The 18,567-nt window shown below is 35.6% G+C and overlaps 1 protein-coding gene across 2 annotated transcripts in view; it reads right to left on the bottom strand.

The window, feature by feature from the left end:
• The window catches only part of LOC143244786 (uncharacterized), a 58,781-nt gene that overhangs the window by 20,284 nt on the left and 19,930 nt on the right, over positions 1-18,567 (bottom strand). For both annotated transcript variants that reach the window (XM_076490105.1, XM_076490107.1), the window contains exon 4: positions 3,991-4,212. In XM_076490105.1, the coding sequence (XP_076346220.1) occupies positions 3,991-4,212 (222 nt within the window). The remainder of the gene's footprint in view (positions 1-3,990; positions 4,213-18,567) is intronic.

Genomic DNA, 18,567 nt, shown 5'->3' with positions numbered 1-18,567 from the left:
TCAGAAGAAGAAGAGAGAGAAGTCAAGAAGGAATTGAGGAACAAGTATAGATGTCTCTTGCTAAGTAAAAACCAGGCCATTTCACTCCCAAGCTCTTTGTAAGTAATTTTAATGTCATTCTTTCTTAAACATCAGTCATCACGTTAATAGAATTAAAATGATTGCCTGTAATAAACATGAATAAAGATATGTATGTGTGTGTGTTATTGGAAGTCCTAGTCTCAAGTCTCTTCACTTTGTTTTAACTATAAACCCTTGAATTAGTTCATGCATGCTACATTCACACATTGCATTCTTAATTCAAATAAATATTTCATGTAACAGCAGGTAATATTAGTTGAACTTCAATGGCTACACTGAGAGAATGCACTCAGTCTGCCTGCAAGTCAGCCCATGACTCCGTTACACTCTTTACATATTTAATACTTCTGACTTTCAATAATATAGTATGTATATCTATCTTCACACAGTTTTGCAGTTTCAGATATTAAAAGTCTTTCACACACAAAAAAATCATGTTTTTTATTAAGTATGTTTAATAAAATAAAGATTTATTCATAAATATAGAGTATTTGTTTTGAATAGACCACATGCAAAAGTACTTCAAGTTAAAATTGAAAATACTTTTCTTTATTTTAAAAATCTCAAATTTCCTTTGTGTAATCCCTATAACCTCCCAAATGCATTTCACACATCGTTTTTAGTAAAACTTTATATTTTATCTGTTATTTTCCAGAACAACTTCAAATTGTAACATGAAACTACATGTTTACCCTAAGTAACAGTAAATTTGTAAAACTAAACATCCCTTTATACTTAAATTTTATTGTTTTATTGACCATTGAACACTGTCTAACTACTATTCATGCCATTATAAGTTGTAAATTACTCAGAGAATGTGCAGCTCACATTACACTAACAAATTACATTACCCATGAACTAGTAAGTTGCTCATATGTGTGCTTCATAAACCTTTTTTTATTATATTACTTACATTACCTAACTTAGTTTTAACTAATTTAAAACTATTTTTACATTAAGAATTTTTATAATTACACAAAGAATAAACACAAAATACTTAACCAGTCAGCTTTTGGTTTTTAATTGTCAATTGTTTGAGAGAGTTAACCTTAATTTTTTTATATTAATAAATTTTATCTCATTAAACAAAGCATTAAACAATATTTACTAATAACATTCAAAAAGTAGACAAATTTCCTTACCTCTCAAAATTTTTCTAGCTTTCAAACTATGCGACAAGAGTCATTACAAATTCATTCAAGCTAGTTGTTAACTTTCTCATGGCAACAATATTGGTACTCTTAGTGAAACTGACATTTAACCATTCAGAACATAAAGTTATACTTTACATCATTTGATAGATGAAAACCATGATTTTCTACTGGTTAAAGGTAATATATGCAAGTAAATGTAAAAGAGAACTATTAACAAATTCTGAAAGACAGAATGTGATAGATAGGTGTGGCAATAGGATGTAACTTTCCACTCAATACCTCTGTAACCAAAATAATTGAAGACTATAAAAATATTGTTTGCCTGAGCAATGAAAATTTTACAAAGTGTAGTTTATGTTTAATTTCATTCTTTTTTGAGGGGTTTGGATAAAATAAAGATGATGTACTATGAAAAAATGTGTCATGTGAATCACACTAGGGAAATTTAAGACCTGTTTTAATGTTTCCTTGTGCAATGAAGAAATTAAAACATTTATTCTACTAAAATAAGGATTATCATCTAAGATTTTATGGTATTATAATTAGTATAAAATAAACAAAAAGTAATGTAAAATAATAAAGTTTTGAATGTAAGACACTAAACCCTTGTGTCATGTGCAGTAAAGAATACCGGTGACACTAGGGTTAAAGAGTGAGTAGTCGTCAAAGGGTTAAACACAATCCACAAGTCTTTTTCAACTTTCTTCATTGTCCTTTTGAACTGTTCATCTGAAGTCAATTTTCTAATTTGAGGCCCAAGAAAAATCCTTTGAATTTTGTTGATAAAAGAGATTGGAATTATCCACATAGATACTCGAAACAGTTGCCATCTTTGTCTAAGACCTACACAAGCTGCTTCATCAAGCTCAGTTTTATGTAGAGGTAATATCTTTTAGATTCAATGTTTTTATTCTGATATCATGCTGACTCTACTTGGCCATTTCTTCTTTATCGAGTGCTGATTCTGTGCTCTGTTGTCTTTTTCACACAAAAAACATGGAAACATTATATAAATGGATCATTTATCCAACAAGGACTTTTAATTCTCTACAACATAGCCAATCATGTTCTTTGTACTTGATCTTATTAAAAAGTAGTTGGAAATTTTCATACGTTTTCTTCAAGTGAGCTGAATGAGCAACAGGGATAAGACTTACATGTGTTTACATTGTGAAGAACACCTTTTACACTTCTTTTGGAGAAATCAATCAACAATTACCACTCATTTGGTTTATAGACTGCAGCTCATAACATTGATATCAATTGAGCAATATTGTTGCAAGCAGCAAATGAAATTTTTTGCAGAACATATGGTATAAACTCTTTCTCATGATTTCTGGACCAGTAAAATGATGTCAATGAAGAAAGTAAGTTCTTAGGTCAAAGTCACTGAAGAATCCTTTTCAAGGCCCAAATGTTTCACCAACGTTATTAAGTTCACCATATAATTCAGGTTAAAAATAATCATCATCATAATTTCTACTGATATCAGATTCAGAATCAGAGTAAACTATATCAAGAGTCTCTGGAGATGTAGGTACAGGCACATCAGGTCCACGAGCAACAGGCCTCATAAAAGATTAAAGGTTTAGATATGGAATTTCCTTTTTATTTCGAGTGTTGTGGCCTTGCAAATTACATAAGCAAAAACTGCAGTAATCTCCCTGGTTTATAGGCTCATGCCATACCACTGGAATTCCAAAAGTCAAAGACTTTTTTTTTACCTTTAGCCTATTATCTCAGCTTTTCAACACATACAGTGAAACTTTGTACAGTATCCATGATTTGTCTCGATCTCCAAGTTTTATTCAACAATACAAGTAATATGCTTTTTCAACAAATACTGTAATGTTCTGCCTTTGTTCCTTTACAACATACTTACAACAAATATAACAAAATATGTTTAAGACATTTACACAAGCTCAAGAATGCTATTTAAGTTTCTTTAAGAGTCGCACATGTTTGTTCCTAATAAAGTTCCATTTTTCTGCATAGTTCTTACTAAATATGTTGCATTTAAAAATTACTTTGAGAGTGATAAAATAAGTGAAGACTACGTGCATTTTAGAAGTTAAGACAGATTTTGTTTTAGTTAAATTCTGTGATACTCCTTAATTACTCATCAATGGCTTTCCATAATTTTTGATAGGCTTTTACACTATTCAAACTTGAGATATTGTTTATGTAACATAATAATGTCCTTTCTCTCAAAATTTCAATTTGACATCACTGGATTAGAAGATTCATTACCAGCTTATGTAACACATCAATAACCTGGAAAGATTCAGTAATGACCCTCAAATTACCATTAATATAAAGTGCTGAATTTTTATTAATGCAATAGAATGTGAATACACCAAAAATAACTTGAGTTTACTTGACAAAAAACTTAACTGTTCTGATTACCCACCCTTAATTACATATATGTCATTTATTTAAAGTAATTTTAAAGCATTTCAAGTGTAAGTGAAATATCCGTATGAAGTAGTGAAATTTTCATCATATCTTGTAAATCTGAAAGGATGTGTATGTGTGTATTTATATATAGTTCAATAACCAAGAAGAAATCATAGAACCTAAAAGTTTTGTTTATGATAGACAAATATTTAAAATACATTTAAAACTGCAGTTTTAAAAAACTGTTTTTTAATAAACAACTTTTCCCTTTCTCCACAATTAAAAATTTTGTTTAATAAAAACTTTTATGAAAATGAAAAGCAAGATATTTATTTAGGAAAGAACATTTTTCACTTACTCTGACTCATTTTTCATCATTTCTTTCCACTCCCAAACTCTGAAGTTCCAGAAAAAGAACAGTGCTCTCAGACCAGAAACTCCTCTAATTCGCCAGCGAACACGAATAGTACCATCCTCAAAGTGATGAGTGATTTTTAAAACCTCTAATTTGACATGAGCATATCTCAGGTGGCCAAGAACTCTTATCAATGCCATCTGTTGGACATAAGCTGATAGACCACTATATTAAAAAAAGAGAAAAAAACTTGTACAAATTATTACTGTTGCTCAGGAAAAATTTAATTTCAAATACAGCAGTCTTTCATTCAAAGTGTTAACTGAAATGTTGAAGCTCTTATTTTACAACCTTCATGAAAAGTTTTCTAAAACAAATCACTAACAGCTACAAAGTTACTTGCCTAACCAAAGTTACTTCTCACCTATTTAATAATAACTGGATACATCTTCATCCACAATATTCAGATGTTGGTAGTAATGTAAATATATGTGATGAAGATACGTATCTCAATATATTCCAATTTTATTTTCATAATAAAATATTAGTTTTAAATTTAATTCTATACTTTTACCATAACATGTGAGAACCACCATAATGAAAGGGGAAGTGCAACCTGAGAAAGCATAAAGACAACTTTCATGCTAGGGGAAGAAATAGAAATAGATGACACTCTGGTGGAACTAAGTGTATATACAAGAAGGTAACACAATGGACAAAAGATAAAGAAACCATTCTTTCTATAACCTGATCATCAAATAGATGTTATCCTAAGACCACAGCAAATTGAAAAGAAACAGAAAAGCTCTGTGCCCAAAAAACAAAAAAAGTCTACTTTCCAGAAAATACCTGACAGTAGCATCCACCTAATTTTATGTAGATAAACAACCAAACTGGTATAGTTAATAATCATCCAGAATTTATTTATAAAATTCTGACGACAGATATGAGCATTTCACACAAACAGAAAGTGTATGAATTCCAAACTGTTTGAAATTGTTTTCCATGAAATAATTTTCAAAAATTGTCTCATAGTAAAGAGGAATTTACCATTAAAGAGTTAAAATGTAGAAAAATTAATCTTGAAATTAACAACATAAGTGACAATATTCCTGCCCAACATTTAAAGCAAAACTGATAGAAGGTTTTGAACAAAAGTAACAAAGTAAAGAGATACGAATGAAGCCCTAAAATGAGACACTAGATTCCACTATGGGACTTAAGTGTGTGCAACATCCAGAAATAAGTAAGGAAACTGAGAAGATCAAACAGCTTAAACAAAAGTACAAACCCCTAAAATTTAATAATGAATATATTTCAAGTTAATGTTAAAGAAGAAACTTATGACAGCTGACAACAGAGATAAACTGAATATTTAGCAGGAAAAAAAGAGAAGTTATAATTATCCTATCCTGAAAATGTATTTCCAATAAGTACTTATTTCCACTCCTATAAATAGCTGTTCTCATTCAGTGCTGCACTCTATATGCAAAAAATATTTCATGCATGACACAAGTCTTTTACCTTCCTCCATTGGAATTGAATACCTGAAATGCATCTTTCATGCAAATCATTATGCAACAATCCACCACCAATTAACAGTGCAACATAATTTCATTACACACATGAATACCTCTATTCAATTCTACTTAACTATTATTTCCTGTTGAAATTGGAAGAACTGGTGTTCAATGGGAAGGAAGGATGAAAGGAGGTAAGTACCTGTTGCAAATGCACTTTCAGAATAGGAAAATTATAACTTCCAATAGTGTACATAACTTCCACTCACATAAATATCTAGAATCCTACACTGAATAGGTGGAAGGACAATGCAAGAGAATGAAAGAAACATCCTTTGACAGATTTCAAAGAACAGTCCTAAAGATGAGAGAGTCAAATTCAAAGATCTGATGTGGGAGACCACACCATTTCTGAAACAGGTGTACTCTTCACCCATCTGACAAAAGTGTTGCATATGTGAGTGGAAAAACAGAAGAGCACATGCAAGTAGAAGAAAACTATGGTTATATACTGATCCAACACATGTAATATTCATGAAAGTCAATCCCATAGAATTTAAAAGTGGGTAAAAAAAATGGATGTGCTCCTTGATGTAAAGTGCCTTTGGCATGACTGAATGCACACAGCAAGTAAAGCATGTACAAAGCCCATACCACAGAGAACTGACATCCAACCAGGGTAGAATGAGTATCATACCGTCAGTAAGTCAACTACAATCCAAAACCCAGCTGCAAGGCACCAACATACATGGCAGGGTAGGAGAAAAGGTCATGCCATCAGCATGTCAACCACAATCCAAAACCCAGGCCACCAGGAACCAACATCCCTGTGGGAGTAGGAAAGAGGATTATACAGATGGCAAGTGAACTATAATTTAAAATCCATCCATCTGACAAGGGCAGAAAAGAGGATTATACTGCATTCCCATCAAGTTCGAGAGACTGGAGGGAACCTAGAATCCTCCTGATTCTTGAACAGAGTACACGTGAATAAGATAAACTGATATATTGATATGGGAACTCCGTATCCAGTAACAAAAGTACGTCTACATAATATATGTCGACTTTCTCAAAAATGAAAGTGACTGGAACTAATCCAAGATCAAAAACAACCTCAGAATACAATACAAAGAGGAATAGAAGAAAGAACTGTAACAATCCCCAGTGTCTCCATAACACTGATGAAGGATAAATGAGGAAGAAATACAGATACCCATATACACATGTGAGAGTTTAAATTAACTGGTTCTACTCTAAATCCAAAATCAAGCACTGAGAACCAACTTCCACATGAGATGAACTGAAATTTTGATGTCTCACTCCATTATTGTTTTTATGTTTCATATTGAAGGAGATAATATCATCTATACCAGCAGAACACCAACACCTTAATCTCAAATGAATGGTTTAATAATCATTTCTAGATTTTGTTTATATTTCCTTATCATATTCAGGAAGATACTCCCATAGTCCATCACTCCAGTAGCTTGAATCTGGAAAGTGATAAGGACCCTCTAATTCCACTAGAATAAAAGGGGAGTAGAATGCTGTGGAAATTCTGGAGGAAAGTGCAATGGGTGACCATGAAACCCTATTTATGAAAGCAGACCATAATGGTTTCTTTAGTACAAGGCATGGCAGGCACAGCCAGCTATCAAATTCTGCTTTACACATATAGTCAATGGATGGGTGAAGTCCAGGACAACAGACAAGAATAAACCCACCAGCAGTCTTGTGGAACACCCGACACAGAAGTGTGCACCACATGCAAATGTAATTATAATACACAAAGCAACATGGAGGAATGGTGCAGATTAGAACAGTTAAAAAATATCTGATTGCCTAAGAGCAGAATCCAAATGATGAGAAATAATAAAAAGGGAAATAAGACTCATGAAAGAAAATAAAAAAAAATAAAAAATAATTTACCCACTCAATGTCTCATTGAAGTCTGAAGATTGGCTACAGGTGGAATATGATAGCCAGAAGAGAAAGGGACTGCAATGTGATGCAAACAGTGAGAGGTGAACATGCCTGATTAAATAATTTCCTCTAACAAACAATGAATATCAAAAGCCAGAAAACAGTAAGGCAGCCAATTTGATGAGAAGACACCTGAAACAAAGTAAAGGAGGAAGACAATAGAGGAAAAAGACAAATAAAACAAAAGCTGAACCCAACTGGTGAAAGGAAAAAGATCACAAACAGATGGTTGCAAAGAGATATGGAGATGAGAAGATGCACCATGAGAGCAGTATAAGAGTAAAGTGCATATACAGGACAAAGTCTATCTGCATCATGGTGAAGACAAAGGTGGAAAATGGAAGGAAAGAAAATCAGCAAAAAAGAAGCTGAAGTTTTGGGATGGAAAAAAATGATCCAGATAAACGAGAATATAAATGAGACCACAAATGCCCACGAGCTAATAGGAGAAGGTTGGTAGGTTGTTTGGTGTTTACTGGTGTAAAGCAACTAGGCTATCTATATTCAACAACTGGTACAAAATTTAAAATAACAGTAAAATTATTAAAATACATAAAAAGGAATCATATTAAAACAAAGCAAAGTCCAATTTTCAAATTAAAAACTTAAGAGTTAATAAGCCCAATGGTCCTTAATAATTTAAAAACAACTGAGGTGGGCAGTGTTACCATTGCTAATGACATTGTCTAACATCAAGGGTGAATCCACGGTAAAAATGTTTAAAATGGTGCCATTGCTCACAGTTTTAATGATGGTATGACAGCAAAATGTAGGCTGTTGTGACTTGAGTGTATCAGTCCAAGATAAAAGAAAATTATGAATTAAGAAACTGTGTCCAATATGTAGCTTAGCTAGGACAACTTTCTCCTTCCAATCCTTACAGAAATAAGATGGACAAATTCCAATAGGTTTTATCTGGAAAAGTTCTGTTATCACATTGGTCACTCCAAGTCAACTGCCAGCTGGCATGGTATCAAGCCTTGAACACAAGCAGAGTCGTAATAGCATCAGAGCAGACAGACTTAATTAGTGTCAGCAAGCTCATTTCCAGAAATAACAATGTGACCTGATATCCAGAATAACTGGATAAAAATGAATAATAAAGAGAAACGAGCCAGTCAGTTTGGAATATCAATGAGAACAGGGTGAAAACTAATGTGAAGGAATTTCAAGGCCAGTAGAGAGCTAAGTGAATCGGTATAAATAGTATAGCTCATGCACTGCATAGCTCCAATGTGATCCAGGGCATGAGAAATGGTGTAATGTTCAGCACTGAACACAGAAACTATAGAGAGGATCCTGAGTGCAACCATTAAATCACAACAAACCATGGCAGAGCCCATAATGTCACCTGATTTCAAATCATCTGTATAAATGGGAATGAAAGGATGGCTCAAATGATGCTTAGCAAATATAAGACTACTTACAATTGGGAGTATTAGTCTTCTTCAGATGACTTAAAGAAAGGACACTCAGAAAACCTCAATGCAGAGTTGAAGTCCTTGATGAAGAATGGAGTCCAGCATTTTTAAGGCCAAAGTCCTGGCAGAGCGATAGACCAGAGATACATAGTCTAGTATTGACAAAAAAAGGAGCACAATATATCTTTATTATTGGAAGAGAGAACATAGAGAATGTTCAGTACTCTTGTACATTTGACTTGTAACTACTTGATGTATGGTATAAAGGTCAGCTTTTGGTCAAAGATAAGATTCAAGAACTTTGTCTCATGGACCACAGGCAGCATAACTTCACCTTTACAGAGTTTAAGATCAGGGTGAATACCCCACTGGCAGCAAAAGTACATGCAAACAGTTTTAGAGAAAGAAAAGTTAAAACTGTTTGTTGTGGTCCACTTCAGTGAGCGATTGAGGGCAGTCTGCAGCTCAATATAGCTCATGTTTGATGACTGACATGAGATGTGAAAGTCATCAACACAGAACCCGTTTGCAACATTAAGAGGGAGTTGTTCAGTGATGGCTGGTTGGTTGATTGATTTAGTGTTTTATGGCACAAAGCAGCTAGACTATCTGTACCAAACATCTGGTAAAAAGATAAAAATAAAGTAAATGTAGTAAAATGCATAAAAGGAAATTAAGGTAAAACACTTGAAAAACATAAAGAGCATAAAACCAATGTTGATATCTAGTCTATAATGTTAAGAGAGAAACCACAGTAAGAGAAGTTGTAAAAGACTTTCTGTAACATAATGGTAATTATCATAACCTGCCAGGAAGACTAACAGGTAAATACAAGAACCACCATCAGTCACCTGAAGTTGGCCTTTCCAGTCCTGGTTCCTGGTTATGTGTCATTATGGCCATTTTCAAAAAGTAAAGTATTAAAAGTTTTAAAAAAGACATGCAGCAAAATTGTAATAATAACTTGCCAGGATGATTAAAGAGTAGTTCAAATGGATAGTTCAAACAGCAGTGTTACCCACCTGAAGTTGGCCTTTCCAGTCCTGGTGTCGAGTTATTTAATGTTATGGCCATTTTCTGCTTTTCAAATTGAACTAGAGATTGTGATTCTTAAAAGGGAACCACATTAAAAAAGGTTTAATGTATAAATTTAAAACACTTAAATGACATTAAAAAGATTAATGGCCTTAAAAAAAACTTTATTAAGGTGGACAGTGTCACCATCATCAATGACACTGTCTAATGTTATGGACAAACCTTGGGTCTGAACAGTGTTAAAATGGTGCCATCATTGTAAAATGTGGCTTATAGTGATCTGAGTGTTATACAAACTACACACTGGTGCATCAGTTCCAGATAAAAGAAAACAATGAGTTAAAAAACTGTGACCAATGCATAGTCTAGTTAGAACAACTTCCTCCTTCCGATCCTTATGAAAGCAAGACAGCCAAAGTTCAATATAGGGTTTTATTTGGGAAAGCTTGTTTTTGCATTGCTCACTCCAACTCGACTGCCAACTGGCATAGAGCAGAGCCTTGAATACAGGACCATAGTCCATTTATGGAATAGGCACAGTAGTGATAGTGCCAGAGCAAACAGATTTAGCTGCCATGTCTGCAAGCTCGTTCCTGCAAACACCAACATGGCCAGGTATCCAGAAAAACTGGATAGAAGTAGATGTTAATGAGAAATGGGCTACTCAGTTTTGAATATCAGTGAGAACAGGGTGTGAGCAAACGTGAAGCGATTCCAGGGCCAGTAGAGAACTAAGTGAGTCAGTATAAATAGTGCAGTTGGAGTACTGCTTAGCTTCAATACAATCCAGGGCAAGAAAAAAGGTATACACTTCAGCAGTGAATACAGAAGTTGTAGAGGGGATTCTGAATGCAACCACCAAACTGAAACAAACCATGGCAGAACCCACAAAGTCACCTGATTTGGAACCATCTGTATAAATTGGAATGGAAAGATTGTTCAAAAGATGTTCAGTAAATAAATGACAGTACTTCCAATTGGGAATATTTGCTATTCTCAGATGACTTAAAGAAAGGTCACATTTGGGGACTGTAATAAGCCATGATGGGATGGACAGACCCAATTCATGCAATTGCACCTGGGCACGAAGGCCAAAAGGAGCAATGGCAGATCATCTGTTCTGAAAAAGTATGGCTCACCGAGGAAGGAAAACACAACACCAGGTGGTATGCTTTGGTAAGGAATGAAGTTTCGAAGAATATAGTAAAGACAGTTGCAAATAGTGAAAGTGAAAAGAAGGTTCACGAGATTCTACGTATAAGCTCTAAACTGGGGAGGTGCAGAAAGCCCCAGTGCAGAGCCAAAGTCCTTGATGATGAATGGGGTCCAGCATCTTTAAGGCCGAGGGTCTGGCATAGCCATAGACCAGTTATCCATAGTTGAGTTTCGAACAAATAAGAGCATGATATATCTTTAACATAGAACATCAATCCGCTCCTCAACTGGTGGTACAGAGGACACAGAGGGTGTTTAGTGATCTTGTGCATTTGACCCGTAGCTGCTTAATGTGTGGTATAAAGGTTAGCTTACGGTCAAAGATTAGCCCAAAGAACTTGTTCTCAGGAACCACAGACAGCAAAACTTCACCAATACGGAGTTCAGGATCAGAATATCCCGTTGGTGGCAAAAGTGCATGCAAACAGTTTTAGAGAGAGAAAAATTAAAGCCGTTCACCACAGTCCACTTAAGTACATGATTGAGGGCAGTTTGTAGTTGCTGCTCAATACATCTCATGTTCGATGACTGATATGAGATGTGAAAGTCGTAGACATAGAGCCCGTTTGCAACAGTGAGAGGGAGTTGTTCAGTGATGGCATTAATCTTTATACTGAAGAGTGTGACAATCAAAACACAGCCCTAAGGGACTCCAAATTCCTGCAAAAAAGAAGGGGAAAGTGTGAAACACACATGAACTTGGAATCACCTGTCCATTAAAAAATGTTTAATAAAAATGGGCAAATGGCCACATAACCCATATAAATGGAGGTCTCGCAAAATGCCATATCTCCATGTTGTATGATAAGCCTGCTCAATCTCAAAGAATATTAATACAAGATGTTAACATTTGAGAAAGGCTTCTCTGATTGACATTTTAAGTCAAATCAGGTGGTTCATGGTGGAGCGCTGTCATTGGAACCCACACTGGGTGAGAAGAGGTTGTATGATTCGAGGAACCAAACAAAATCAAGATGAGCATTAGCCATCCTCTCTAAGATTTTACAGAGACAGCTCATCAAAGCAACTGGATAGTAGTTTGAAGGAATCTTGGGATCCTTCTCAGGCTTAAAAATGGTAGGACAATAGCCTGGTGCCAGGCATCAGGAAAAACACATTTCCTGTCAGATCTGGTTAAAAACAATCAGATGAGTAGCAAGAGAAGCAGGAGATAAATGGTGCAGCATTTCATAGTGTATATCATCAGGTCCGACCAATGTACTGGCAGACCGATGAGGGTGCAGTTTGAGTTCCACCAGTGTAAAGAGATGATTACAGTTGTAGAGACAATCAGCTTGAAAGGAAAGAAGTGATTGATCTGCCCAAGTCTTGATGGCTAAGAAGTAGAAGTGCTAGATACCTGGCAAAAGCTTTCACCAAGAGTATCAGTGATGTTCCAGTTATCAGCTACCTCCTGGCCATCAGAGAGCAAGATCAAGAGGGGGACAGAATTACATTGCCCACTGACCATTCCAATCTTGTCCCATATGACTTTGGAACTGGTGGTAGAAGATATGCTGGTTGTGAACTTAATCCAAGAGTCCTTATGGTTTTGACATCTTACATGCTGATCATATGCATGAGCTTGCTGAATAGAGCTGCAGTGTGAGTGTGGAATACCTACGAAAAGCATACCAGGCCTGTTTTTGAACCTTTCGTGCCATATGGCAGGCAAGTTTCCACCACAGACGTGGATATCATGGAAAATGCATCAAGGATTTAGGAATACATTGAGCAGCTGCATGTATAATGCAGTCAGTTACTGCTGCCACACAGTTCTGTGGGAGCAGTGAAAGAGGTCCAGTTTGCTTTGATCCAGCTTTCACCAGGAATGCAGGTCAAGTGGCCACAACCATAGCCAGTTTCCATCAAAATTATAGGAAAATGATCACTGCCTCATGGATTATTGTCAATCCTCCATGAAAAGTGGGAGAACAGTAAAGGGGAGCAAACTGAGAGATCAATAGCAGTAAAGGACAGACTAGGTGCATGAAAATAAGTACAAGAATCACTACTGAAAAGAGAAAGGTTGTGATCAGAGAGCATACGATCTAAGGAGTGACTCCTCCCATCAATATCATCACTTCCACAGAGGTGATGATGTCCATTAAAGTCTCTTTATAAAGTCCATTTATAAAGAATTATAAAGAGAGACAGCAACTGTTCAATATTGATCAGGCAATATATATAGAGAAAAAACAGTGATGTTACAACCCACGGAAACACAGATGGCTATGGCCTCCAAACCACCATTATTCTCTCCTCCCTTTCATGTGTCACCACGCACGCCAAACATGTGGATTCATGTTTAGATCACAGAAGATGTAAACTGAAAAAACAGAACCTTCCCTGGGAGGTCCCCTCACCACATACAGGAATCCACACCGAGGGGGAAAGACTGAAGAATCTTAGGAATGGTTTCTAAGATGTAGCCTTTTCTCCCATGGCACTAGTTTTGGACAAAATGTGTATAGTTCAGTGGATGAGATTTCTGTATGGCAAAAACATTTCACCACATTTGTTGACTTAAATTTTATCATGAATATATATAAATAAGTTTGGTATCAAATAGTAAATTATAATTCAAATTTTAGTATTATACTTTAGTTAATTACTTAATTTAAAAGTAAATATTAAAACACACCTAAATATCTATTTTTGTTTATCAACTGGCATGATGAAAGAAGTATTGGTTCAAATTAGATATTTGCAATATCCAAATACAAAGTCTATAGTTTCTTATGAATTAGGAACTCAAATTCTTTATTGATGAGTTAGATCATCTAGACCATGGTTTTTCAAACTATGCTCCACGGAACCCTTGGGCACTGTCATAGTTATATGAGGCTCTGCGAGGAAATTGTAGATTGTTACTATTTCTTCCTAAAATTGTGAAATTGAATCAGAATAAGCTGTAGAAAAAAAGTAAAATACATCTTTAATAAACACGTTTATCGCGTATTGGACCTTTTAATATTTTATTCTGCCTAATGCCTACAATTTCATTTAGCTTAGGGAAAGTTCTCACAGTGAAAGTGTTAATACAATCTCAATTAACTTTGACAGTGGCACCACTGGTTACTAGTAGATATGGTACCATCTCAAGATAGCATGCGTCATTGGAGATGCAAGATAGCCTGGTGATTATCGTATGAAACATCAGTCAACCTTGGGTAGTGATACCAACTATCTTTTAAAAGTCAGATCTGAATTAGTGGCTAAATCCCAAACGAAATGACGTCACAGCTGAAACTTATCTAAATTTGAAACATTGTGATGCAATTAGATGCAGTATCAATTGCTTCAATATAAAAGTATATTTATATGAAGTATAATTATATTTATAACAATTATAACTGGTAATTGTCAAGTTACGTTAGATTTGTCGTAGTTTAATTCGATAAACTTGGTACCAATGAGCTCTATGATGTCATGTTTCATTTCATTCGAGATTTAGACGCACGTCAGATTTAGCTTAATATTTTGTTATTTGGCTTTAAATTTCTGTTAAAAAAATTGTACAAATAATAGGCAACCCTTTTCCTTTAGAAAAATACATCATTCTAGCAGCCTAACCTTTTTTCCACAAATCTTTATATCTCACTTCATTATGGCAGCACTGATCTTAGTCCAATATGTCATTGTATAACAATAAAACTCAAGTGCTTGAACAAGTTTTCATTAAGAAGTTTTTAAATCCATGAAATACTTTTGAAGCGCCAAAAATGTAAGAATACGTTTTTAGACAAATTAATAATTATTTGTCACTCTTATAATGCATAAATGGCTGAATATCTGTAATAAATCAAATAAGAGTAAAAATCTTCCTAGGCCTAGGCCTACTAATTCATCAATTCATGCAAACAAGCGTATCTGTGCTAGCTGTCCCTATTTAGCAGTGTAAGACTAGAGGAAGGCAGCTAGTCATCACCACTAACCGCGGGTTACTCTTTACCAACGAATAGTGGGATTGACAACATTATACGACGCTGGGAGGCGAGCATGTTTAGCGGATTATGCAAAAAGTACCGAAACAAGAAAGAAAAGACAGTATGATGAAAGTTTTACTGAATATGGTTTTACATAGACAGGTAATGAAGATGGACCTAGTGGATTATATGTTGAATGTTAAACTATCTTGAGTAACAGTAGCTTGTATCCAGCAAAGTTAAAACGGCACCTCAAAACAAGACACTCACAATTAAAAAATCCAACTTCCGAGTATTTAAAAAAAAGTGTTTGCAATTAAATGCAAGGAAAGCTACATTTCGTTCATTTGTTCATCAGAAACAAGAAAGGTGCTTTCATTGCTTTATGTCGTATTAGTAACTGTATTGCAAAAGCAGGTGAAGCTCATACAATTGCAAAAGATTTGATAGAGTGCATGACTGATGAGAATTTTCTTAAAAATCTTAACTTTGTGCCCATTTCTGACAACTCGGTTTCTTGAAGAGTCTAGGATATGTCAGGAAATTGCTTAACGGGGTTAATAAGGCGAGTAAAAGGTAGTCCAACTTCTTCACTTCATATGGATCAATCAACAGATATCGCAGTTTATGCGATGTTGCTTGTGTTTGATCGCTATACTCATGAAGCTAGTTTTGTAGAAGACATGGTAATTTGCAAACCTTTGCCTACTCAAACAACAGGCGAAGAAATATTTAAACTGATCGATTTATTTATGGAAGAACATGAGATCCAATGGCAGCTTTACTCAAGTATTTGCAGTGATGAGGCTGCAGCTATGACTGGAAAATTTTCAGGCACAGCGGCAAGCATAAAAAAGAAAATCTCAGACATCAAGAGTATGCACAGCTGTCTTCATTATCATCGTTATGCAACTGCAATGAAACGAATGCCAGAAGACTTAAAAAAGGTATTGGGTGATGTCATAAAAATAGTTAATTTTATAAAATCAAGACCACTTAATGCGAGGATCTTTAGTTTACTCTGTGAGGATATGGGAAGTTTGCATAAAGTTTGCTACATCATACTAAAGTCCGATGGCTTTCTCGGGGAAAAGTGCTTGCTCGGTTTTACGAACTGCGTGAGGAGATAGGTTTCTTGTTATCTGAATGCTATTTTGAACTTCCATACAAATTGAGGAACAAATGCTGGATACAGAAAGTGGCTTACCTTTTGGACGTATTTGCCTATCTAAATGAAGTGAATGGTACAATGCAGGGTACCAGAGTAACGTACTTCAAAGCTCAGAGTAAAATGGAAGCTCTTCAACATCAGCTAAAACTTTGGGGTGAAAGTATACGTATGGAAGAACTTGATTGTTTCAAAAATCTCAGTGATTTTTTTACTTATGAATGAAATTTCCTTAAGTGAAGATGCAAAAGTTTCTGATTTATGTACAACTATTGGAGAGTACTTCCATCCTCATTTAGAAACATTACTGTGGATTCAAAATCCCTTTGTTGACTCTGCAAATACTAACGATTTGCCTTTGAAAGAGAAAGAACAGCGTATAGAAATTTCAACTAATTACAACCTAAATACAGAATCTTCAAAACATGGTTGTTTACCTGTGGACTCTTTTTTCACTATTTTGTTTAAGTTTTTATTTGGAGGATCCATAATAAAAAAAGAATATTTTGGTGCCCATTGACCTCACCCACCATGGAGCCCTATGAGGGTACGCACTACAATGCCAGGGTTTTGTGAGCACTTTTCCCAAACACCAGCATCAGCACAATGTCCACAACACCTGTTGAAAACATCCAACACTGGTACTTGGTTAGCCCTAGCCCATGTAGACCAGCCGATTGATCCTAGGGGGCCACACAAAGTCCACCCCTCTGTAGGAATTCAAGGCCACAGTGGTGTTTTAGGGTTGGACCCCTCAACCACCCAGAACCTCTCCTCCCTTTCATGAGTCACCATGGACAGCAAACAGGAAGTAAACTAAAAGAACAGAACCTTCACTGGGAGGTTCCCTCATCACATACAGGAATCCATTCTGAGGGTTTGGGCAAAGGAACATGGTACCTGTGTGTATGGATATGGAGGGATCTGAGTAAGATGGAGAATGCAGGACACACCTTGCAGTACTGTGCAGGCAAAATAATAAGCAAAGGCAGAGACAGTTAAACCCTATATAACAACATGGTAAAGGGAATGATATTGTCCAAGTGTAGAATGAATAGGATTAAAGTAGTGATGAATGGACCAATGTTGAAAGCCACATCCCCTCCCCACAGACACACAAAAGGAACTACCAGATAGTAAAGTTTAACTCCACAGGAGAAGAAGAATAAACTAAATGTGAAGATGAAAGGTGGAAGAGATAGCAGTTATAAAAGTGATAGCATATAATTGGCTAGGGAAGAAAGGATTGTGTGGGCAGATGGTACAAAACCAAGGTTACACCAGACAGAGGGTACCACCAAGAGGAAATGACAAGTAGTGACTCTAGGCAAGGCTAGGACTACTGTCAAGAGAAAACAAGCAGTGTCTTTAGACTAGGTCAGAACCCAAAAATGTAAGCAAGGTAAGAGACCAGACACAGTGAAAGACAGCAACAGCTAGAGCCAAGAGATGGAGAACAGGTAATCATAGAAAAGGAAACATGAAAGTGAGAGGGTTGCCTATACAACAATGAGCAGTCCTTGAGAGACAATCCCAATGGGTACAGGGATAGAAGATATATATATTGTAAGTAAAACATGGACTGGTCAAGAGAGGCAGTCTTCAACCCTGTTATAGCACTCAGCACATGGCAGGTTAATAAACCGATCAATTGAGAATCAGCTCAAAAAGAAAGGTTTGCAAGGAAGGAGTTCTGGAACAGATTACCTTATGGTTGTTAATTTAGGAAAACCAAGGATGTATTGGAATGAAAAAATTAAATGATACACTGAGAGTGGTAATAACTGTATCATACCCAACAGTTTACCAGAAGTTCAAGAGTATGGATATGGAGAGAGTCCTTGTCCTGGATACACATGCTGGATGTACAATAGTTACAAATGATCCCCAACAAAAGAGTGAAGCATTACCTCCAGTCTGAAAGTATTGGAACACCAATGGTGAGAGAAGATTGGTCCAGCTACCCATACAAATATTAAAATGGAGGAAGGGAAAGAAAAACCACTGATGTTAAAAAGTCCCTCGATGCATCTCACTGGTCATGCAAGGATCAACTGAAGAGATGCATATGCATGTGACCCAAGGGGTAATCAGTTCCTATGAAGCCATGGTAATAAAATATGAAATTTCACATGTAGAATACATGAATTCTAATGACAACAAGTCCAATATACACAGGCAGATGGGAGAAGGCTGATCCCAGCTAAGAATGGAATAGTGTCTGGGAGAACATGCTCATAGATGGCAAAATAGTTTGAGAAAAAATTTAATGTTTTAAATCTGCTAATGAATTTATGAAGCACTTTAAA

This window comes from Tachypleus tridentatus, chromosome 2, assembly GCF_004210375.1.
Source record: "Tachypleus tridentatus isolate NWPU-2018 chromosome 2, ASM421037v1, whole genome shotgun sequence".
Taxonomy (NCBI): Eukaryota; Metazoa; Arthropoda; class Merostomata; order Xiphosura; family Limulidae; genus Tachypleus; species Tachypleus tridentatus.
The sequence above is the reverse complement of the archived record's forward strand: the minus strand, read 5'-3'. Positions and strand labels throughout refer to the sequence as shown.